General features: G+C 45.0%; 1 protein-coding gene across 1 annotated transcript; it reads left to right on the top strand.

The window, feature by feature from the left end:
• The first annotated feature begins 1,573 nt into the window (after positions 1-1,573).
• On the top strand, positions 1,574-25,634 carry LOC146979006 (inactive phospholipase C-like protein 2). Its single transcript, XM_085792125.1, has 12 exons — positions 1,574-2,297; positions 11,038-11,139; positions 11,292-11,441; positions 11,612-11,772; positions 12,366-12,834; positions 13,614-14,828; positions 15,693-15,942; positions 16,044-16,330; positions 17,591-17,794; positions 20,291-20,366; positions 25,005-25,114; positions 25,295-25,634. Exons 1-12 carry the CDS (start codon positions 2,049-2,051, stop codon positions 25,475-25,477), a joined length of 3,456 nt encoding a protein of 1,151 aa, XP_085648251.1. The 5' UTR covers positions 1,574-2,048; the 3' UTR covers positions 25,478-25,634.

Raw genomic sequence — 25,634 nt, 5'->3', positions numbered from 1 at the left:
GGCGTCAGTCAGTCAGTCAGTCAGTCAGTCAGTCAGTCAGTCAGTCAGTCAGTCAGGGACATTCATGATTATAGCTCTGGCCCCACTGTTGTGATCCAGCCAAGTAGGAAGATAAAAGTGAGAGCTGTAAACATCAGAGGAACCTCCCAGGCGTGTGTTTTCCTCTGCCAGACTCCTTCAGGCCTCCTTAGGCTAATGTGTAAATGTCCTCCAGAAACACCCCTCTGGTGAACAAGATGATCATTGCCCTCTAATGAAAATGATCAAACCGCGCTGTACGTGCCAAGAGGAGCAAAACACAGACATCTCGTCCAAACACTTTATGAGAGTGTGACACCTCTGTGTGCTCAGTTTTACATTACAAAAAATTCCACTTCAGTTTTCTTAGCAAGGACACTCTTTTATAGCGGTCATTACACTATATTAATGCTGAGCTGATAATGAAATGGAAGAACCTCCTGTCTCCTCAGATAAGCTTCCCCCTCAATGATTAACTCTTTATGCTACACAGTGTGTTTTATATGGGGGAATTACACTGAAAATGGACTCAAATGTCATTAGGCAGTATGAATGTTCTGAGTGAATGTCGGTGAATGTCGCACTGACCTTGATACTGTATGTGTGAGTAATTAAATACCAAGCAAAACAATTTCATTTTATGTATTTAGACTGTGCTGTTTGTCTTCTGCAGAGACTTTGCAGCTACGGGAATGTGGACATTAGTCTATAGGATATAGGATGGATGCACCTTCCACTGTGTGTAAGCTACTTTCTTTCTGAGAATTTTCCAGTAATTGCATTTAGGGCAAAAAGAGAGACAGATAAAAAAAGAAAAGAAAAGAAAAAAAAAGAACTAATTCATTTTATTTGACATTTACCCTTGAAGGAGAGATCTTGGCATTTATCCCTGAGCAATGCATTACAATAATTTGCCCCTGAATCCTGGAGCAAAATCCATGACCTTGACTTCTGTTGCATTTTAGAAAGGTCATTGATGCTTCATTCTCCTGTGTGTTTAAGTGCAAATCTGCCCTGCAATAAAATACCACATCCTGAAAACAACTTATCTTGTCAAAACATAGACAGAGCATAATAATCCTGCTGAATCCTGATGTAACAATCTCAAATGAAAGTATTGTCACCCTAAATTCAGAATGGATGTTTACACAGGTGCTTTTAAACCAGGCTACACAGGAGACACCTTTTGCAATCACGTTTCCTCTCTTCTTGATAAGGGATCTAAGTAGATTGATGAATCATTAGTTGATTTAATCATCAAATCTGCGGTTGTGTTATCGGTTTAAAGAAGTTTAAAAAGTCTGTGGCCCTTAATCATGCAAGGGAAGTTTCACAACAGCAACTTCCACTGATAGAGGCTTATAATATAGAGGATTCATTAATGATTGATAAACTCATTAGAATGTGTAACTCCTGCTTAAAAGGTTACAGGTGATTAAAAAAACATTAATTGGTGTGCAGACTGGTGACAGATGAAGACTGTATCAACCTGCTGCTGCTGCTGCTGCTGCTGGGTGGAGGCTGCCTGGGACCAGCAGCAGGACTGGAGGCACACATCAACGTGCTTTACATAATTGTGTGTGGCATATAGCGTGTCGAGGATTTTGGATTTGGACCACGTTGGCCACGCGGCGGCAGGGCTGACAGCCTTCATACTGATACTATACTATACCATCTAGATCTACTACGTTTCCTGAACGCAAGCGCACAGCCAGCAGCTGATGATGTGACGAGCTTCTGGCGGCGGAGAGCTGGAAGGTGTGTCGGTCACCGCTGTCGCTCAGCTGTCACCTCCTCCCTCGCTGTGTGTGTGTGTGTGTGTGTGTGTGAGAGAGAGAGAGAGAGAGAGAGAGAGAGAGAGAGAGAGAGAGAGAGAGAGAGAGAGAAGTTTCCACTGCTCTTGGCGCACGGTCGCCGATCGCTCACTTCACACGATGGCACGTCTGTATCCGTGTGCAGCTCTGTTGCGTCCTTGCTGCTGCTGCCGCCGCCGTCGCTGCTGCCGCTAAAACCTGTCCAGTGTCACCACCATGGCTGAATTCGGAGAGAAGACCAACGCCGTCGGTCCACCACCGGTTGCCGGCTGGAAAGCTGCGTCAGGAGAAGCCGGGACGAGCCTGGAGACGCACCGAGGAGAGCCGGTGTCCAACGGAAACTGCAGCGCGTCGGATCCCGCGAAGAGGCTCCAGAACGAGTCCAGCTGCGAGTCCCCGACGTGGGAGAGCACCGGTCCAGATTCAGCATCCAAAGCAATCCCTCGACGCAGCAGTCTGATCAAGGTAGGCCATCATTTCCATCAAGAAAAACATGAATTTCACATTAATCCTCGCTTTAAAACAGAAGGAGGGTGATTTCAAAATGTGATATTGTCTGCAAACTGTTGCACGACCAGAGAGGACCTCAATAAAAATCCTACTTATCAGACAAAATAGAACATAAACTAGGACATGGGTACTTAAAGGAAACACGGGAATTACACAGCAACACTTCAAGCCTCTACAGGAATGTGATGGTGATGCCATAGGAAGAAAGAAAAACAAACAAAAAACAGTTAAGGCATTATAATATCACTACTGAATCATGCATAAACAGATCTCTCTCTCTCTCTCTCTCTCTCTCTCTCTCTCTCTCTCTCTCTCTCTCTCTCTCTCTCTCTCTCACTCACACACACACACACACACACACACACACACACACACACCTCATCTCAGCATGCTGAGGGGAAATGTAGAGGATGAGCCTGGTATTGTCACATCAAAGGTAACAGTGAGAACAGAGGACTACAAATCAGCCCTAAATGCTTAAATGCTCCTTCTCGGGGCCTTTCAGCGATGTGTGTTACATCAGGCAAAGGTTTTTGTTCCAGCCAGACCGCAGCAGGCACTGTCACTTATTAGCACTCCATCAACCAGAGAGGAGGCGGTGGAACTAATAAGTGAAACCACCTGCTGTAGACTTTGATTATAATGAGAAAATGCATTCACTCTGCCCTCCACGGCTCACAGTTGAATGCCCCGCTCCAATTAACCCCACTGTCTGTGCTGGTCAGAGCTCCATCTCAGCAAAATGTCAGGTGCATTTGTGTATAGATAGAAAATAAATCACACCTTCGTTTCTGTTGGTTCGGGAACCAAACGACGTTTAAATAAGTGTGATGCCACTAACAGCTAATCAATAACTCATCGTCTTACTTTGCCCTTTTATGGTTTCTGCCTTTAGGCATAAGGGAGGTCTTATATTGATCTCTAGTTGCTGCTTGTCTCCACAGCTACGGCCTGCAAAGACATGACTATTTAAACATGGCTTCATTTTGTGTGTGTGTGTGTGTGTGTGTGTGTGTGTGTGTGTGTGTGTGTGTGCGTGTGTGCGTGTGTGTGAATGAGCGTGTGATTGGCTTCAACACGGTGAGACAGGAAGCAGAGCAGTTGGCCAATTTCCTAGCACAGTTCATGTTGCAATACTGCTATTAAGTCATGAGCAGTTGGTGATGACACGTCACTTTCTCCGTGGCTCTCCCTCTCTCTCTCTTACTGCAACACTCACACACTCATCCCATCTCCTTGCCCACACACAGGCCTGCTCTTGCCTTTCTTCTGTTGGTTTCAACAGTGCAGCGAGCCTGACGGCCGGGATTTAAAAACACTCTGCTTGCTTCAGTGAAGATCTGGCGTCTGGGTCAGAGTTGGTGATAAATAAGTCCTGGCGAAGGAGGGAGAGACCTGATATGCGGTGCCATGTTTGATGTGTGATACGTAATGGCTCCACAACATCAACCCCTCTCCCTCGGTGCTGCCTTTACTTCAAAGAGTGGTAATGCAGGGCAGCGTTGCACATGCATCCAATGTAGTGGAGCAGAAACTGTCATGCATTGGTGACACGATGATGTGTCTTTGACTGTTTGTATGTTCAGTGGGCACGTTTAACGCTGAGTATGATCAACGAACCGAGGAGTGCGGCAGCAGCGCACATACATTTGTGCTTTCACCATAACCCCGTCAGTGTTTTGAAGCATAAAGTCCCGAGGTTTCACATAGATAGAGCTCAGTCAGTGAGCCAAGCAGTTATAAATCCACCTGTCGACACAACAGTTTGTTTCGCTGTTTAGCTAAACTGCCCCCTCGGTTAAACTCAGGATTCCTCGCAACAGGAGTCTGGGTGGTGTGCTGCCCTACAAAGGCAAAGTGCAGTATCTGCATTTTTTCACAAAATAAATTTTATTTATTGGGCTTTTTATTTTGCTGTCCATCCAAAAAAGCACTGTGAAACCAATGCAAAGTGCAGTATCTGCAGCTAATACCAAGCCAAAGTGCAGTATCTGCACCAAAACCAGGACAAAAGTGCAGTATCTGCCATAAAACGGTCAAAATTGTTCAGAAAGACAAACTACAAAATACATTTAATTCAGTCCACCTTTATCTTTTTAAAAAAAAAAAATTTTGGGGGGGGCTTTTTTGCCTTTAATGTATAGGAGAGTCGAGAGAGAGACAGGTAATGGGAGGCAGAGAGGGGGGGGGAATGACACGCAGGATAAGACCGCTCGGCGCAGGATTCGAACCGGGGTCGCCTGCAGTGAGGACTGTAGCCTCAACACATGGGGCGGGTGCTCTATACTGAGCTAAACAGTGCCCCAGTCCACCTTTATCTAACCAATTATAGACTTGGTAGTTATTCATAATTTGATGCTTAAAGCGAAGCAGAATGAACATCTGCCTTCCAGTTCTCTCATGGCTGGCATGTGTGCACACTGTTTGCATGGCCTCTATTTCTTTTGCTCATTCACTGAAGTTGGCCTGCACGCCAGCCAACACTGGTCCAGTGGAGTGTCTTGGCACTGAAGAGGTAGCTTTGTGTAGAGGAAGTATTATAACCTCTTGAATTGTAAAGGCAATGCAATGCCTGGTGGCTCTTGGCAATCAAACATCATCACCACCTGCTCCCAGCAAGAGAGGAAACTCAAAGATAGCACTGTTAATTCACAGGGAGAGCCAGGCTAGCTGTTTCCCCACGATAACCCACACCTTAGTTCCGGAATTCTATTACATCAGACTGATAAGAGAGCGGTGTTGATCCAAAAAAAAACTTGTACAGTCATCATGTTTTTACTGTAACTGGACAGCAAATTTGAATAGAATATCTTTACACAAGTGTGTCAAGTGTGTAAATGCATTTATTTTATTTATTTAAGGACAATGTGTGCTTGCATTGATCATTCTCAAGAAATGAAAAGATGGGCACACCAGATTGAGCATAAGCTAGTTTCCATCTGTTGTCCCAACGTAAAACATAAAGAGCACCATACAATAAAACAAAACATCCAATACACACCCAACTCTAAACCACATTCACTACAAGCAAAGAAGAAAAGGAGTGCTTAGTATAAGCAAATGTAATGTGCAAAAGTTGCATACTGATGGAGGTAATACAGACACAAACACAATAGTCATGGAGGACTATAAAAAAAAGTCCTCCATGACTCTTGTGTTTGTGTCTGTATTACCCCCATCAGTATGCATGGCTAGTGTGTGTGTGTGTGTGTGTGTGTGTGTGTGTGTGTGTGTGTGTGTGTGTGTGTGTGTGTGTGTGTGTGTGTGTGTGTGTGTGTGTGTGTGTGTGTGTATGAGTGTTTTTCAGACTGAGGGAGCAGCATTAGCCAGGGGCGTTAGCACTCAGCTGGGGATGGTAGATGTTTGAGTCACAGCAGCCCCGAGCCCCTCCTGCAGTTCAAATCAACATCTTGAGCTCACTTGAAACCACATTTGACATAGAAACAGAGCCCTGCACAGCAGAGACACTGGATCTCACTGACACAGGAAATACTACTACTCCGCCGACTGAGTCACATAACACTTAAGCTCACATTCATAATATACATCCTGCCACGCGTGCAGGGTTGTACAAGTTGTGTGTGTGCGCGTGTGAGTTTTTTAAGTCTTCCTGAAGTCATTTCTGACTTGTTTGGAAACTCTGCACACCTCGCAAATCGCTGCCTTCATGCTAACAGTCGCTGGCCGACTCAAGGCTGGTTTCAGTGGCTCTCCTGTCTTCAGGAAATGCACCTGTGACGTTTGTCAGCTGAAATCGCGGTTAGCTCGCTGACAAGATGACCTTTTCAAGTCAACCTTTTACTTGTTTCATTTTGTGTGGCGTGTGCGTGTGTTGTTGATTGTGTGTACGTTTCTACGTGTGAGTGCTTATGTGTGCACATGAGACTTCAAAGGTTTCAGGCGTAAAAGAGCATCTGCTGCTCTTCTTGCCACAAGGGCAGAGGTTTACAGTCAGACCCGCCACATTTTCTGTTGAACATTACTCCCATACGTTCAGCTGACGTTACGTCTTGACCACGTAGTGTTTCCTGTGTCCTATTTAACCCCAGTGTCCCAGCTTCTGTCATGCTCCTATGCAGCCTGATCACGTACATTTTGTAATTAGCAAGTAATTATGCATGAAGATGTCCTGATTAGGACTGCAAATAACAAGTAGTAAAACAATCAATTAATATACACTGGTTAATTGTTTAGTCTAGAAAATAGCATCACAACCGTGTGGCTCTGCCAACCAGTCAAGTTACAGGACACATGGTCACACACCATCGTCCTGTTCCTGAGTTTGTGTTGAATAATGGCCAAGTGATTTTATAGAATATTTTGATGTCACAGTGAAAATGACCTTTGACCTTCTGGATATAAAAAGTCATCACTTCTTCATCAATGTTTGTGTTATAATCAGTAAATTAATTCCTAAGTTTAATAGTATTCTTAAGTGTTTTTATTATGGTGTTTTTTAGTATGTGTTGTTTTCCATTGGTGTGTGAATGTGTTATGTAATGTTATGGGATATTGTGCAATACTGTTATATAGTTGTTAGTTGGCCATCAGGGCATTTATGGCGCAGTTGCTGAGTCAAAGACAAATTTCCCTATAAGTGGGACAATAAAGTATCGTATTGTATCATTAACGCTAAAAGTCTGATTTGTGATGTCACAGTGAACTTGACCTTTGACCTTTGGCCACCAAATTCTACACAGTTCATCCTAGAGTCCAAATAAACATTTGTATTAAATTTGAAGAAATTCCCACAAGGCGTTCCTGAGATGTCCTGTTCATGAGATGGATGGATGGACAGTGGAACAACCTGGAAACATAACGCCTCAGGCCACGGCTGTCAGCCCACCTGACATGAAGTCTAGAAATATTTTATCTGACTAACTGTGAAAACCCCAAAGGTGTAACATTTTATATCAAAAAACAGAGAAAGAAAAAGCAGCAAAGTATCACATCTGAAAGAGTAGCATTAGCAAACACGTGGTGTTGAGCTCCAGGGTGAAGAGCTATAAACCACACCATGAATCGTCCATCATCAGCTGTCAAACACGCAAGGCCACGGGCCAGACAGCTCAGCCTTCCTATCAGTTTCCACTCCTCTATTCATTATTCTCCCTCAGCGAACAGCAAACAACTTCCTCTCTTTCTCTGATTTTATATCTGTCTTTATTAGTACATCGATGACCACGCCCATGGATGCCCTATATCTTCTTTCTGCTGACTTCGAGATGCATTAATTAGCGATAGGGGCTTGTTGCATCCATAGAGTATAAACATAGGCTCCATGCATACATCCTTCCATGCATGCATGTAAGCTTGCTAATGAAGGCACAAAGCTACACTGGTGCCTACAGTCAAATACCAAGTGCACAAGTCAGTGACTATCCGCAGTAATCTGCCACAGAGCTTCTTTATTTATTTCTCTTCATCCTTCCTCTAGCTCCTTTCCCCCCCCATTTTGTTTATCTATTTCCACTTCTCAAGTTTCAACATTCTGTAATGTCTCTCTGTCATCTTGCATTTCCTTCTCTGATAACTGCATCTAATCTCCTCCGCCACCCAGTCTCCCCTATTTCTCTCACCCCCCCTCCCACCATCCATCCCCACATCTGTTCATCTGTTCCATCAGCGTGAACCGTCCTACCAGGAACATCAGTGATCTCAAAGTCGCAAAATCATCATCTTTAGTATATTTCCAAAAAGATAAAAACGGAGAGATAGTAAATTCACTTATATCAAAAAAAGAGGTTTGAGTGGTTTTCATGGTGTCGATGTTAATCAATTATTAGGCTCTAAAGCTTCCTCACAGCAGCGAAACCCTCATGTAGTGTATCGTTGTATCTTTGTGTGTGTCTTTTATGTGTTGTCACTTCACTCTGCTCTCGGTGGTGACACAGGAAGCTCTCTGTGACGGGCTGACATGGCTGCTTCCTGTTTTCAAGTGCAGTGGTGGTTTTGGAGAGTCATCTTTCTCTGTGAGAAAAAGTAAACGGGGCCTTTTCGACAGAGACAAACGGTACATCCTGACGGAGATTAAGTATAATGGAATTTGAATTGTATTATTAGATGGAGGCTGGGCTTGTTTCGTTCCGCTGTGTGCCTAGCGGGTCTAATCTGCCTGGACACTGTGTGCCTGTTTTGCATGAAAAAAAAATCAATACCTTTACCATTTTTATTTGATTCAAATGTTCACAAACTAAAATGCAAGTATGCCTTCCTGCTTTATCGCGTCAGGATAATTTATTCTGAGTCTACAGTGTTGTTTGGTTGTGCCTTGGAGCCCTGTCTCCCTCTCTATCTGTTATTTATATGTTAGGCTAACAGAGGTGAAAGTGCACCACAGCCTCCACACATGAGGTAATTGAATCATATCTGCTCAGAGAATCCTGACGTTTCCCCGGCTTCAAACACAGCTTGTGACAGGCACACACCCTGTGAGCGTTATTGGTTTTTAAAGGAAGGTATCCATTACCTCAGTGTGATTTCTGTTCACTGCTTGTCTATTAATCAGAGTTGACAGCGATGTGTGTTACTGACCATGTTATTTTATGTGGACTTGCCTAACTGGGTGAAGTGTGCACAGCGAACGGTGCTGAGGCAGTCACGGAGAAACCATTACCGCTAATGTCACACACAGAGGGAGAGAGAGAGTTATAGATTAAGGCCAACATTAATATCCGGTGCCTGTTGCTGTACTGTGTGAAAGGAAAAGGAAAGTGTGAATGATAAGGTGGTGCTGCACGCTGCTGTGTCTGCGAGTTGAGTCAATGAGCTTTGGCGCGCCACCTCATTCAGGGGGAATGAGCTTTTAAAAACAAATTGAGTGCTGCCTTCAAAATAAATTGTTTTAAAGACAGACAGAGAGAAAATTCTTTTTTGATTTTCATAGATTCCCCCCAGTGGGACAGAGAGTTACATTTATCTGAGGGTTAAATTTAGAGGTGTTGCTGTAGCTTTTTTAATGAGAACACAAAATCAATTAGCCCATTTACAAGTCAGGGTTTTCTTTTAATGCTTTCCGATATCCACTTTTCCAAATGGAATTGACAGTCGGAGCTGCACCCGTGGTTTCCTCCGTCTGGAGTGGGGGTCTTAACTTAAAGGAAAGACTCATCCCATGTCCACACCCCCGCCCCTCCCTCACTCTCCCAATCATGCCCCAAAGCACCAGGGGTATTTTTAGAGCACCGCCTCCCTGCCTCCCTCACCACACCAGCTTAGAAAAAAAGAAAAAAAAAACTTGTTGCCATTGGAAACACTTCCCCATCCTAATGAAGTGATTCTCTGAGGATTTGTGATGGTTAGTTGCCGCCCCTTTCCCTCTGAAGGAAACCTTTTCATCCTCTGTGAATTATGCCTTCTCTCTCTTTCACATGTTCATTCATATTCTTTAGATGAAACACAGGTTTTTTTGTCTCTCTTTCTTTCTGCCCCTCCGCCCTTTCATATGCCACAGACTGCTTTCATATGAAGGCTCCCCCCCCCGTCTCTTCTCTCTCATAATAGATCCAAGTGCTCTGGAGGATCATATGGACTCTCACTTGATTGAAATCAGAGTTACGCTGACGAGCAGAGATTCATCAACTGTGCAGCAGTGTTGGCAGATGTTTGGTTTAAATGTGAAAATGTTGATCTGCCTATAGGTGATCAATCAGCCTGCTTAGATACACACCTTTTAAAAATTGTAACGGATATAAATATGAGCTGTGTGGATTTGTCCACCTACGAGCAACAGGTGACCGGGTTTGATCATATCCTGATGTACTGATCATTTCAAAGTTAATTAATATCCTTGTGTCAAAAGCTGTTTATTCTTGTTAGACTATAAAACACACACACACACACACACATATAAATTGTTGTAATATTTAAGTGTTAGATGGACTACACATTTAATTAATTAAAAAAAATACTGCACATGAATCAATAAGCTGATAAAATAATCACTTTTTATTACATTTTGCTTCCCTCCTTTTAATATATTCAGGATGTAAGTAAGACAGGGGTATGTTGAGTATGTGGGTGTCTGTCTTCAATCACGCCGCTTGGGATTGAATCAGATACAATTAAATTATCCCCCTTTATCCTTCTTTAGATTAGCTCCAATGAAGTCTTTGATTAGATTTGATCAGGACTCTAATATATCCATAATTGAATAACATCTCCCACATATATGCACTTATCTATTAGCATATGGTACTCTGTGGGGGTGACGTCTGATTGGTCAATAAATCAGGCGGATGAGCTATGATGGTGAGCTCCGATAAACTGATTGGGTCTGCCAATGCCGTTGTGGAAGGGCAGAATCTGAATGCTGCAGCCTGCTGCCTCTGTCTAGGCAGGTATGATTAATGGTGTAATGGTGAAGGACAAGGGCAAGCAAAGGCTTTTAGCAGGGTATCAGGAAAACAATAACAGATTGGTAGGAGGAGGCTCTATGTGGTAGACCCAATAATCTCTCGTCATGTATGGTTAGGTTATATAAGCTGATATGCCTTTTAATCCTTTGAGATCCATTCTGGACGGGAAAAATGTTTGTCATGCTTAAGCAAAGAATACATTTCAGAGGGATCACTGTCTGTCCGTCTCTCTCTCTCTCTCTCTCTTTAAACTCATTTTTATTACAATCCCCTCCTCTGTCTGCTCTTTATCTGTCCCGCCCTCTCATCCCATCCTTCCTTCTCTCCCTCCTCATCAGGATGGGTCACGTGCAGGTCGGGACAGGAAGAAGACGGTGTCCTTCAGCAGCAGCCTGTCAGAGAAGAAGATCAGCAGTGCCGCAGACTGCATCCACTCCATGGTGGGTCAGCCACGGTGACCCTTTGCATAAGACATAGGCTTTACATACCTGTGCATGAAATATTTAACGTGACATACATACTGTACATCAAGGGGTTTCTGGTGGATCGTTGGCTTTTGAGTGGACTGAGCTCCTCCATGTCTTTATTCCAGGTTGAAGGGAGTGAGTTGAAGAAAATCAGGCCCAACTCGCGTGTTTACCAGCGGTACTACCTGCTGGACGCCGGCCTCCAGGCTCTGTGCTGGGAACCATCCAAGAAAGAGTCAGACAAAGCCCGGATCTCTCTCGCCTCCATACGGGAGGTCAGTGTCCAGAGGAAAAGCTTTGTAAATCAACCCGCAGTGGCTATTGCTTTTATGGCCGGCCATACAACTTTGAACCATCTGGATGACAACAGCTGAGTTGCTTTTATTGTATCTGACATGGATTTCTTTTTCTTTTTTTTTGTATCTCTTCTGGTCTCAAATTCTAGGTACGTACAGGTCGTAACACGGAAACTTTCCGCACCAGTGGAGTTTATGAGCAGATTTCAGAGGACTGTGCATTCTCCATCGTCTATGGAGACATGTATGAAAACTTGGACCTGGTGGCCAACTCCGCTGAAGTGGCTAACATTTGGGTGACCGGACTAAGGTGTGACACAGCAATGAAATCCTGTGCATCTGTCATTTTTAAATCTAATAAAAACACATGAAACAAAAGAAAAAGCCAGAAATCCTTTTTCTCAGCGCTAATGTAGACTGTAGACAATACAACCAAATAACAAGCTGCACCAACAGCCTTGTTTTGTGGGTGTACAATCAGATGTTCAGACTGCCATCAAAGGGAAATTATAATGACAAAGATTTAATTTGTTGCTGAGCGAAGGTGTGGTGAAGCTAATCTATCCAATGTGGTTTGCCCTTTTATGTCAGTCCAACATTACATCTCAAGTCTTAGTCTTGGCTGATTTTTTTCCCCCCGGTATTGATTGTGTTATGATCAACAGTGAGATCTTGGTGGAATGATTTCTTTTTATAGCCCTTTGAGACCTCTTTGTGATGAAAGGCTACAAGCAAATGTGATTTGTCTTTAAACTGATTCCACAGCCGCAGTTATTGTGGTTTTTTATGGGTGTCAGCGAAATGCCTGAGATGAAAATAGAAATGGGTGTTAGGCGGCATTGTAAGAAAAACCTTCTGCTTTATTGCATCAACCTTGTCCATTGTTTTCTCACCGGACTCCAGGTATCTGATGCAGTATGGGAAACATGCCCTGGACATGCTGGCCAGCAGTCAAGACAGTCTTCGTCTTGGCTGGCTCGTGCAGCTGTTTTCCTCTGCCGCTGATTCGGACAGACAGGAGGATGTCGAGGAAGGGATTCGCCTGCAGTCGGCCATTAAGTTGATACAGAGCGTGAACCCTGGGGTGAGCAGCGGCAAAGTGGAGCACAGGTTTAAAGAGCTTCAAAGAGTCAGGGAGCGGATGTGTGGGCTCACCCTCGATAATGGATCTGGAGTTAAAGATCACACTGAAGCCAAAAGACTAATGGGGAGACATGAGCGAGTCACCAAGCAGGAGTTCATCGAGGTCTTTCACGACTTTTGCACACGTCCGGAGATCTACTTTCTGTTGGTGCAGTTCTCCAGCAACAAGGAGTTTCTGGACACCAAAGACCTGATGCGGTTCCTTGAAGCTGAGCAGGGCATGGCTCATGTGGGTAACACAAATCAATTTAACCCTCAGATCCTGTTGGCACATCTGATTTTTAATTTGGCTGTCATTTTAGCTGTGATCATGCTATAATGTTCATAGGTTGCAGAGAGGCGGCTTTTGCAAGGTAGGCCTACATCATCCTCCTAAAAGATCTCCTGTCTGCACCTTCTCTGTTTATCGCGTTGGAACCTCATCTCCTGATAGGGACAGAAAATGTACCCATAGACATCCATTGAAAATTGCAAAAACCACACGTTTTCACCTGGGGGTTATTTTGTCCCAGAAAAATATTTTTTATATTTTCATGGTTTAATTCACATCAGGGGAAGTCAAAATATAGGTTTCTGGGCAATTTTTGAAATATCACTTCATATTACCGCGAGGATGTCGCTCCGAGGTCCAGGGCAGGCCCTGTTCAAAGGCAGACACTGTTCTCATAATAGTTGGAGGAAATAAAGTTTTTCAACATTTTTATGACTGATATTAGCAGTCCCTCACTAAAACAGGCCATGAAAGGGTTAAATTATAAAAAATATTGATGAAATTACACATCATTCATTAGAAGACACCTAACCCAAAGCAACAAAAAAATTATTGTAATACCTATTTTTACTTTATCATGGTGTGTGTTTGGTACAAAAAATGTCCCCAACAGGAGGACGGTAGTCATTTTAACAGGATCTGAGGGTTAACTTAGGCACAGATGGACAGATGCTCTAAGAGTTTATTTCTCCTTAACGTCTCTTCTTAATCTTCTGCTCTATCGCTGTGTCTTCTAGGTGAGTGAAGAAACGAGCCTGAAGCTCATCCACACCCACGAGCCGTCGGCGGAGGGCCGGCAGCAGGGATACCTGTCTTTGGATGGTTTCACCAGCTACCTCACTTCGGCCGAGTGCCAGCTCTTCGACCGGGAGCACAACACCGTGTGCCAGGACATGTCCCAGCCTTTGTCCCACTACTACATCAACTCCTCTCACAACACCTACCTCATCGAGGACCAGTTCAGAGGTCCCTCCGACATCTCCGGCTACATCCGCGCCCTCAAGATGGGCTGTCGATGTGTGGAGGTGGACGTTTGGGACGGCCCAGATGAGGATCCTGTAGTGTGCACAGGTCACACCCTTTCCCCACCACTGGCCCTGCGCTGTGTGATTGAAGCAATTGGAAAGTTTGCATTTGTGGCATCAGAGTTTCCCTTAATTATATGTATTGAAAACCACTGTTCACTTCGCCAGCAGAAAGTGATGTGGAAACATCTCACAGGTATACTAGGGGAGAAGTTATACACAAATCCGCCACATGAAGGGGACCTGTACCTACCGTCGCCGCATGCCCTAAAGCATAGGATCCTATTAAGGGGTAAGAAGCTGGGGCCAGATTGTAACGGAGAGGACGGGGAGGTAAGTGAGGAGGATGAAGGGGCAGAGATGTGTCAAAGGATGAAAGCAGCCAACAGCGCAGGGGCACTGCAAGGAGGGAGTGAGAAGGACACGTTGCAGAAAAGCTTCACCTTCACGGGCGTCACTCCTCCTCATCTCGCTCGCAAACAGTTCCAACTCTTGAAGGAGATGTCCAGCCTAGTGACTCTTTGCTGCTCGGTGGGCTTCACTGACTTTCCAACGTCATCCAAAAGCCAAAAACCTTGGGAGCTGTGTTCCTTTCATGAAACCCTGGCTGTGCGTCTCGCTGGCGAGAGCCCCGGCGACTTCGTCAATCACAACAAACATTTTCTGTCACGCGTTTACCCCAGCCCCATGCGCATTGACTCCAGCAACATGAACCCTCAGGACCTGTGGAAGTGCGGATGCCAAATCGTGTCTATGAACTTTCAGACGGCAGGACTGATGATGGACCTGAACACAGCCTGGTTCCGGCAGAACGGGAACTGTGGTTACGTCCTGCGTCCGGCCATCATGCGGCAGGAGGTGTCGTATTTCAGCGCCGACACCAGAGACACGGTGCCTGGTGTGTCGCCACAGCTGCTTCACGTGAAGGTGGGAGGAGAGAATGATCTTTCTGCTAGGGACAATTTCAACCTAAAGGACAATTCCGGGCAAATTCAACTCAGGGCTGTATTCTCCTAACATTTTAGGTCTAAAAGAAGGAATCTGAAGATTTTCAGTTTAATTGCTCCTGTTTTGCGGTAGTTGTGTCTGTCCCCGCATCGCCATGGCAGCGATGAATGGGAGCGGATTGAAGGTCCGCTGCTTAGGCTGTTTACATCCCTCAAAGCCGCAATTTTTTTTTAAGTAAACAAACTTCTCGGTGCATGTTTGAGTAGCTATCTGATGCAGCTTTGAGGGATGTAAACAGCCTAAGCAGTGGGACTTCCATCCGCTCCCATTCATCGCTGTCGTGGCGATGCAGGGACAGACACAACTACCGCAAAAAAGGAGCAATTAAACTGAAAATCTTCAGATTCCATCTTTTAGACCTAAAATGTTAGGAAAATACAGCCCTGAGTTGAATTTGCCCGGAATTATTTAAAGCGAATTTTACTTTAATTTGTAGCTTTGTCCATTGTGCTCTTGGGTAAAAATAACATCAGATAATGTGGCTAAAAAGTCCAACCACCAGGTCAGTCACTCAACAGAGGGAATTAGATTTTGGTTGTGCCCACTTGCAGTTCTAGCTCCAAATTAAGTTCTCTGGATCTTGTGGCTTCTTTGCAACCAGTCTGATGGTGTCACAGGTCTTACCCACTGCACTTCACTGCAGCAGTTAGTACATCTCTTTTCTTATTGAGTCCAAAGCTACAAAAAAGAACAGACGTGTTAATAAAATGTAATAATCTATAAACGACTTATTATGCTGTAAAAGCCAACAATGCATGGATAACAAGCTGATCCTTCTTGCAGGTGATCAGTGGTCAGAACCTGCCCAAGCCGAGGGGCTCTGAGGCCAAAGGGGACGTGGTGGACCCGTACGTGTACGTGGAGATCCATGGCATCCCAGCCGACTGCACAGAGCACCGCACCAGGACAGTGACCCAGAACGGGGACAACCCTGTCTTCGACGAGAGCTTCGAGTTCCAGATCAACTTGCCTGAGCTTGCCATGGTTCGCTTTGTGGTGCTGGACGATGACTTCATAGGCGACGAGTTCATAGGTCAGAGTCACAACTATCCCAAACGCAATGATTTCACTGTTTCATTGAAATCGCTGTGAAAGTGAAAGTTTTTTTTTTTTTTTTTTTCCCTCCCACCATAGGTCAGTACACCATCTCTTTAGAGTGTCTCCAGCCGGGCTACCGACACGTACCGCTGCAGTCTCTGACGGGGGAGGAGCTTCCACACGCCAAGCTGTTCGTCCACGTGGCCCTCACCAATCGCAGAGGAGGAGGGAAGCCTCACAAGCGAGGCCTGTCTGTGCGGAAGGCCAGAAAGGGGCGGGACTACACGGCTCTGAGGGACCTGGGCATCCGGGCGGTGGATGAGGTTTTCAAGATGGCCGCTCCGCTGCTGAGAGAAGCCACCGACCTGAGGGAGAACATGCAGGTAAGGAAGAGCGATGAGGGAGGGAGGGGGATTATTCTTTTACACTGGACACAAAACAGGAGCCATGTTTAAAACCCTCCTGTTGTCCTCCTGGGTCAAGGAAGAGAGGAAGGAAGGACGAAGGAAGGAAGGAAGGAAGGAAGGAAGGAAGGAAGGAAGGAAGGAAGGAAGGAAGGAAGGAAGGAAGGAAGGAAGGAAGGAGGGAAGGAAGGACAAAGGGAAAGATGGGAGGAAAGAAGGAAGGGGAAAAGGAGGGAAAGAAAGATGGAGGGGGAGGGAACAGATTCGTTTAAGGAAGGAAGAAGGGAAAGAAGGAAGGGAAAAAGGAAGGAAAGGAAAGAAAGATGGAGGGATAGGGAACAGATTTGTTCAAGGAAGGAAGAAGGGAAAGAAGGAAGGGAAAAGGGAAGGAAAGAAAAGGATAGAAAGATGGAGGGATAGGGAACAGATCCGGTCAATCGGATCAAAAGAGCAAGGAAGAAGAAGTAAGGACGAAGGGAAGGAAGGAAGGGAGGAAGAAAGGAAAGAAGGAAGGGAGAAAGGAAGGGAAGACAGAAGGATGGAGGAAGAGAACAGATTGGATCAATTTGACCCAGAAGGACAACAGGAGGGTTAATTAATTATGTGATATTGATAATAAACACAATTATTTTTTAAATACTCAACAACAAAGTGAATTTATTAGAGCACATAAAATTTTGTTTTCTGACATAAACACACAATTTTATGTTCAACAATCAGTAGATTCATATTTCACTGTGAAGATTGTATTCGCGAATAAAGAGACAGAAATGGAGGAGAATCACATGCACCGACACTTATCTCCACTTCACCTAACCTTCCTGGGCCAGACAGCGGTGACACCCTGCGGAAATGAAACAGTAATTACAGTATATGTTCAGTCAGTGTGATGTGAGACTGTTGGCATCCTCAGCCTTTAGGTTTTCTGCCATCTGAGTCCAAACTACTGCAACAAGCCCAACTGCTGGGGAGCAGGTCAGTAGCTGAAAGAAAAGACAAATAGCTCTGCTGCAGGAGAAGCTGTTTGATTAGCTGTGTGTGCATGTGTGTGAGAGAGAGCGAGAGCAAGAGCGAGAAAGCAAATCAAGCTGGCGACAGAGTGGGAAAGAGATTTCACAGATTGTTTTTGATGATTTGGTTTCACTCTCATCAGGGTCAGAAAATAAGAAGGAGGCAGAGAAGCAGAGCTGAGTCACATGTTTACACACTTCTTTTTTTATTCTCATTTCACGTTAACAGAACTCGGTGGCGGTGTTCAGGGAGCTGTGCGGGGTGTCGGCCGTGGCTAACCTCATGCAGTGCGTCCTGGCTCTGAGCTCCAGAGTGTCGGGACCAGACGGGACACCTTTGCTACTGTTTGACCTCCGGGACCATTACCCGACTCTGGAGCCCCAGGGGCCCCTGCCTGATGTCCTCCGTCGGGTGGTCTCCACCTATGACATGGTGAGGAGGGGAGAGAGAATAAACAGTTAATATTCTTCAAGGTTTATATAACTCTGAATTTCATCAAAAGGAAGGAAAGTCCAAACAAAAGCCAAAGAGATCACGACTCAGTCGGCCACCTCCCATCTCCTGTGTACTTGACCTAACAATGAAAACCCCCCCTCCCAGACAAAAGCTTCCTTTTTAGCCCATACGTTCTGAAACACAAAGTGAGCTCTCATTGTTATGTAGCAGACAACATCCCCCCCGCCCCCGGCCATAATAAGGCTCGCAAACCCATCAGCGACATCCTCACCTTGGCCTGAATCCCCCCCCCTCCAAAAAAAACAAACCATGCACTTTCACTGACCGAGGAGAACGTATTATTTAACAGACTTCATTTATGTAATGATGTCTAAAAAGGAATCGAGCCCTGGAGAAAAACTCCCCTGTGGAAGTAAACACAACAAGAGAACCAGGGCGAGAGAGAGAGGGTCAATTGGGCCGTTCGTTAACTCATCAGTCGGTCAATAAAGCTCGACCAATCAGAGGGTTTGAGTGTGTTCGGGTCTGCTGCACGGATGTTTCCTACTGTCCTCTTTTTCATATCTCACTTTCAACACATTTCCCTCCAGTCTCTTCAGCCTCCTCCTCCTCATTCCTTATTTCACTCGCTCATCTCTTTCTGTGTCCGCCTCTTCCTCTTCTCTCCCTCTGGGCCTTGTCAGATTGGAGCTGCCGACATACGTGGTTTCCATACAGCTGTGGTGCTGCTGCTGCTGCTGCTGCTGCACTTGTCCGTTGCTGCTGTACGTTGCTGTGCTAAACAACATTACACCCCGTTCTGGCATCTGTCTGGCTGCTGCAATACTTTTTAAATTGGTATTTGCTCAGAGTCTTCGTCTTTCATATTAGATAATCCCCCAGGAGTGTCTTAGACAGTAAGTATGAATTGCCAATTTAGTGACCAGAGCACACAGTATCTGTATGTGTCTGTGTGAGAGAGAGAGAGTTTGTTGCATTGCGAGTCAGGTTGCAAAAGGGTGGAACATTTCCAGTGGGAAGTGAAGCTGGGAAATGTTGGTAATATTCCACATTGGAAACTTTCCATGGGAATTATGGGAATTTATGGGAATTATTGGGAATTTATGGGAATTAACTGGAAATCATATGTATCATATTCAAACATAAATGTAAATATTTTCTCTTCTGTGCATGTGATGGAGGAATGCACAATGCATGTAGGGGGCATGGCCTCAATAGCCCTGCAGTAAGCAGTGTGCTGTGTGCATGTGATTGAGGAATAGCATATAGATATTCAAGTGTACTTGCATTAAATCTGGTTGTTTTAGCCAAGATTATGCTACAATATATTTTCCCCAGCTATATTTAAAGCAGAAGTAAGCGATCTGGTGGTTTTGGCTAACTTCTTGTGAGCCGATGGAGTTAGCAGTCCCCGCCCTCGTCATGGATCTATTGGTCCTCGTCCCTACGTCACCACATTCACGCGCATCCCTTGGCTGCACACACAGAGAGGACTGCCCCTTTATGCCGTTCTCTCTCCTCATTGGATAAAGGTTGTAGGATACAAGGAAAGTTTTCTCCTCGACTTACAGCAGAGCAGAGTGACTGACAGACCCGTGTTTCAGACCAAACACTCTATATAAGTGATTGCTGTCAGAAGATATAGCCTAACTATTTAAGACTTATATTAACACAAACATTCCGCTTACTTCTGCTATAAGTTCCCTGTTAAGGGCCAACCTTCAATTTTGTAAATTTTTTGATTTATTCCTGTTTATTCCCATATATTCCTGTTAATTCCCATGGAAAGTTTCCAACTTTGAAAATTCACGGAATTTTGCAACCCCTAATTGCAAGTTAGAGACGGAGATGTTCAGGTTTGCAGCTAGAAAGTGTCTGTAGTGGAGATAAATGGATCTGTTTCTGCTCTTTATTAAACTATGATCAAGGTTTTGGTGTATAAACCGTGACACTTTAACTAGGGTTGTTTATCACTGCTGTGCAACTAGCAACAGACCTCCAACCGTGTGTTTAAGCATCAGTGTGTGAGTAAGAGCGTGTGTGGCTGAACAGCTTTTTCCTTCCCCAGCGGCAGGGTCACGTCCCAGCAGGGTTTGTGCATGTGTGTGTGTGTGTGTGTGTGTGTGTGTGTGTGGTCACTATTTAAAAGAGCTGTCACATCAGACTCTGTGGTTGCCTTCACATATGCATGCGCATGTTTTGTATATGCTGATGCCTTTTATGGTGATTCTGCCTACAGTGCAAACTCCAACAATGACACACATGTGGAAAAATCTTAATAAAATTAGAATCCTGTGTTATTTATTCCACTGGTCTCACTCTGCCTTTGTAGTATTCAGTGTTGTTTCACAGCAGACAATGAAACAGACTGTTTGTGCTTAACTGTGAGATTTGTGCACAAAAACAAAACAAAAAAACAACATGTTGAAATGAGTCAAGCTGACGGTGCTAACGGAGGTTTCCCTCTCTCAGATGGTGCAGGCGAGCAGAGCGGTGATGGAGCTCTCCGATGGGATCTACGACAGGATCCTACACATACAGACCACGGGTGCGTAGGTTTGTGTGTGAGTGTGTGTACTCGTGTCAGTGTGTATAAGAGATTCTGCTATGTAGAGCAGTTGTTGTGATGTGTGTGTGAAAAGTAGAAACCAGGCTGTTCCTATATTCCTAGTCCACTCGTGACAACTCCCACATAGCCCCTTCAGCAGTGCCGTTATCCACACTGCAGTAGCTGCTTTTGTCATTAACATAAATCCCTCCTCTCCTCTCCTACGTCCTTTCCTTTCCTTTCCTTTCCTTTCCTTTCCTTTCCTTTCCTTTCCTTTCCTTTCCTTTCCTTTCCTTTCCTTAGCTTTCCTTAGCTTTCCTTTCCTTTTTTCTTTCCCTACACGTTTCACAGCATTTCTTCCTGCCTCATCTTCTGCAAACATCAGCCTAATTGACAGTGTTGCACAAGGTTAGATGAGTCTTTTTTCCTGGCCAGTTTTATCTGCATGTTTTGGATGGAGGCGGTTTAAATTGGCTCAGCTCCTGCTGTTGATCACCCTTCAGTCGCTTAAGCAAAGGGCAGCGTATCTGATATCATTTCCCTGATCTTTGGCAGAGGTTTGTTTACTTCAGCCCGGTCCCTCGGGTGCTCAGACATTAGTCAGCCAGACTTTCGTCATCATGACAATAAACAAACCCACAAACACACCAGTGCGCACACACACACACACACACACTACCCACATTGCACTTGGTCTTCAGCTGTCACCCAGGAGACTGACATTTGGAGGTATTAAACGGCAGTTTGGTGCAAAAAATAAACACATTTGCTTCATTTATGTGGTTCTCTAGGTGCTGGATTTTAAAAAGCTGGCATTAGAGATATCAGATGTTTTCAGCAAAATGACACTCGGGACCCGTATTCAAGCATCTGCATGTTTCACAAGAGTTTATGTGGTGTAATGTGCACTAACCCGTCAGTTTTTCAATAACATCCGTGACAGCAGTGTGAATAGAAAAGAGGAAACTAAGATAAACCTGAGGTGAATAGATGTTGTGAGACAAAGATGATGGCTCAGTTGTGGGCTTTTGTGGGGAAAGAGAGCGTTTGACGGAGATGAATGTTGTTTACAAATTCGCGGACTGTTCCACTCTGCTCCCAGATACAGTAAGTCATCCTGTCCTTTAGGTTTTTAAGGGCCACAGTTTTACTCGCTGATCAAATAATTTCTGACATTAGCATCCGTTGTGTGGCTGAGGCTGCAGCGTGGGCCAGCTGATGCTGCTGCTGCTGCTGCTGCTGCTGCTGCTGCTGAGACACTGTGTTAGCGTCCTAGTGTGACTCAAAGGTGTTTTTTAGTTATCTATTGATTTTACGTGTGATCACAAGTAGTATTATTAGTTCACAGAGTGAGATCTGAAAGTGCTCGTGCTGGTGGCCTGGTGGCAGTACTTTCTTCTGATAAAATGCCGCTGCAGAGCCGGAGGCCGACTCCACGGCAACAAAGCTCCCGCTGTGTGTGTAAAGATGGTGATCAGGTGATCCCAGCGTGGAGGTCCTCCTCTCGGTCCGGGAGTAAAGGGGGTGGGTGGGCAGCGACGACTGGAGCGAAGCTTAAACGGGTCACTGGGGAGCGAGCCGTGGCATGGGAGGGCTGGTGGCAGAGATGGATGTCTGGAAGAAACATCAGAGCAGAGAGATGAAACGGAGAGGGAGAAGAAAGCCGTGGGAAGATGAATGGCAGAGATGGATTGCTAGAGGCGACGCTGAGAGGAGGACAAGAACACCAAGGGAGAAGAGAGCGTGAATCTACTTATGTGTCGTAAAGTGCTGCTGTGTTACAGGACTGATTCTCCTAAGTCACAAAAACACTTATTTTCTCCCTTGTAGTGGTACATAACCTTACTGTCACACCATGGGCTGCACATCTAGATAGATAGATAGATAGAGAGATAGATAGATAGATAGATAGATAGATAGATAGATAGATAGATAGATAGATAGATAGATAGATAGATAGATAGATAGATAGATAGATAGATAGATAGATAGATAGATAGATAGATAGATAGATAGATAGATAGATATAACTTTATTCATCCCGAAGGAAATTCTTCTGCCAGGATGCTCCAAAGGGAAATGTGCAAGGGAAATAAATAGGATACAAAGAGGAAGTATATGATAAAATGTATCCTACAATGTCTAAAATAATAGAATATACACTACAAGTGCAAAGGGAGCAACCTAGACATAGGTTAAATACTGTGCTACATCATTTGAGTGCAATACATCATTTAAAATGAAATAATATTAATGCAAAATGCAGTCTACATCACTGTAGCGAGGTGAGAAGTCAGAAAAAGCAGCATTTCAAGAAATTCACCTCAGTTTAGAGACAGGGATGAAGAAGCAGACCCTGGATATTAGCTGGATATTTGAGAGATTTGAGAGACTGCTGTCAGACAGCTGCTTCTGACCTTTAAATCTATGGAGGTGTTGGTTCTACAGCAGGTACTGTACACCAGGAGCTGGTAGTGATGCTGGTTGTTTCTTACAGAGCAGACTGTAACTACTCTAACATCAGACTGAAAGTCCAATCTGTCAGTTTTCTGTTTCCTGTCACAGCTGCTCACAGTTCAGACAGCGGACAGGAAGTGGGGGTGCTGCACTTCCTGCTACAGTACATCCTGGTTTCTGGGCCCTGGAGGTTATTTTGGCCTCTGGGTCCGGGTCCGGGCCCTGTTTCTGTTTCTGTCTGTGTTGGTCTGTGGGTGCACGCTGTCCCCGTATTGGCTTGGAAATAATGTTCCCTCCCATTGGCTTCGCTTGGTTTCACAGGGAAATAGACTCTCACACACACTCACACACACACACACAGGCACGTAGGCTTCAAGTTGCCTAGCAACCACGCGGTAAAGGTTATTATTCAGGCAACTTCTGTAGGTGTGTGTGTGTGATGTGGAGCAGTGACAACATATGTGTGTTTGGAGACATTTAGTGACAGACAGGTAACTGCTGAGTCATGCTCACACCTGACATCCAGCCTGTTCACTCTCTCCTCTCCAAGTGTGAGTGTGTGTGTGTATGTGCGTTACTTACCCACAACTTGGCATGTTTAATGTCTGGGCTCTCGTTGATGTGTGCCCCATGTTAACCCACGTCCGGGTTTCCATGGTAACAGTGGGACAGTGGCCCGGGGCGGCCAGAGGGAGCCAGACACACAGCAACACAACTCATTGCACACACAGTAACTACTGTAGCCGGCGGCCTGACTTGGATGACGCTGTCTCTCTTGCTCCATCATTTTGTCTCTCAGATTTTCTGTCCACTTTACATCATCCGCCTTGAATTTTTCATTTCTTTATTTCATCTCTGTCTGCTGCCTACTCTGCGCTTGTAACGGAATTTATGGCCAGATGATAAACTCATCTGTCGAAGGGCGTGTTCCTCCACAGTTGTCTTGAGTGTGATGTTTATAAAGATCCATGGTTTTGCTTATGGTTTCTATATTTACAATATTTACTAGGATAAAGGACTTGGCTCTAGGTTTTTTCAACCAAAACAACCAAAGAAAAGAAGGTGTTTGTTGATAGCGTGAAGCAGTGTGAGATCCTGGGAGTTGGATCACCATCATATCAGTCAGCTTCTCCTGCTCTGGACTCTTACAGTGTTAATCATTCAGGAGGTTTTGGTGCTGTTGCAATTATCCAGAGAGCTCTTTTCTACTCCTATTCAAATTGAAACCAGTACGAAAAAAAATCACACACACACTGAATAATTAAAATAGTTTCACCTTAAAATTCTGCCCCGAGGTGCTGCGAGCCAAACCGCCGCTCAGTTTCTTTCTCTGATAACTTCTGATCCAGACGTTCAGGGTGGATTTTACCAGGAGATGAATCCTCCAGAGTCTCCTGCACTCCAAAACAAACAGACCTGGTGATTAAATCCCGTAAAAGAAAGAATAAAGCACTTTTATCCAATGCTGCCAACGCAGACATGGCAGAGGCCGTGAGCTGAGCTGCCACTGATGTTTACTCAGCTTGTTTCTCTGACAGCTTCAGATCCAGATGTGAGATGACTACAATCCTGAACAGAACATGTAGCTAAAAACAACCCAGCTTTAAAAGGTATTTCATAAAAAAGGGCCTAAACTGGATAAAAAAGTGAATTATGACTCTGACAGACAACCAACACACTGCTGGGGATTTAATGCTATCAACACAACAGGTGGCTGAATGAAATGGACTGTTATCATGATTTCTCTTGGTTTGAACATCGAATACAACATAACTCTCATTTTCAGACATTTTAATGTGGAAAAGTTACATATTTTACATATTTTTAAGTGTCGACCCATGAGGGTAGGGGAGAGGAGGGGATCCTCTGCTGGTGGAAACTCTCAGATTGATCGGCTGGGGCAGCGCAGGCAGACAGATCATTAATCAGACATTAGTGATGTCAGAAAATGTACTGAATGTGAATGTGAGGACTCTGACAATGTGCTGGAGCAACGGAGTGAAGAGTACAACTGAGAAATCGGCCCCTTCCCAGCGGCTCGATTCTAGCCGGTGTACCCAACCGTTGTTAACTGACTTTTAAGTCAAGTTAGAGGAATTACACCAAGGGCAGGTGAGCAACAGAGATGAAATACAAGGTGCTGACCTCTAACCTGTTGTGCCGGTGTGTTTTGAACTGTAGCGATGGAGTTTCATGAGAAGCTGCAGAGCCTGGCGGCGAAGGAGGGGCTCAAAGGTCGCAAGGTCAGTCGAGCGCTGGAGAGCTTCAGCTGGAACATCACCATCCTTAAGGTCAGCAACAAAACACACTCACACTCTCACAAAAAACCCAAAACAGCCCCAGAGGGAGACCATTAAAATATGTTTTGGCCTGAAGGTGGTTGCTCATCTTTTTTGTTCTCTTTCATCCCCTTCTCCCTGCTCTGCCCTCCGTCCTCCATCCTTCATCCCTCCATCCTTTTCCACATCCAGGGCCAGGCTGACCTCCTGCAGAACGCCAAGGCCGAAGTCCAGGAGAACATGAAGCAGGTGCACGACGCCGCTTTGACCGGAAACCTCACCAAGGAGGGTGTCGGAGTGACGAGAGTCCGCTCCCAAACACGACGAGGCCAGGAGGACAAACCCACGGCGGGTGCTAGAGGACCCTCGGTGTAGCAAAGCAAGAGAAACCAGAGAGAAGAGAGGACATGACCAGATAGCTGTTGTAGCTGCTGTGGCAAACCTTCCTCATGTCATTTGTTCCAACATATTAATGTGCCACAGTGATGGACTTTAACTCATTGAGTGCCGCGCTCCTTTCCAAAGTTTTAGT

Source organism: Trachurus japonicus, chromosome 11 (genome assembly GCF_045865225.1).
Source record: "Trachurus japonicus isolate A0001 chromosome 11, Traja_1.0".
Taxonomy (NCBI): Eukaryota; Metazoa; Chordata; class Actinopteri; order Carangiformes; family Carangidae; genus Trachurus; species Trachurus japonicus.
This window is presented reverse-complemented; position numbering and strand designations above follow the sequence as displayed.

Bases quoted from the DNA above. Each gene is read 5' to 3' on its own strand.
- LOC146979006 (XM_085792125.1), top strand. From the start codon at position 2,049: ATGGCTGAATTCGGAGAGAAGACCAACGCCGTCGGTCCACCACCGGTT. The intron at 11,442-11,611 runs GTCAGTGTCCAG...CTCAAATTCTAG, and splicing joins CTCTCGCCTCCATACGGGAG to GTACGTACAGGTCGTAACAC. The intron at 12,835-13,613 runs GTGGGTAACACA...TGTGTCTTCTAG, and splicing joins CTGAGCAGGGCATGGCTCAT to GTGAGTGAAGAAACGAGCCT.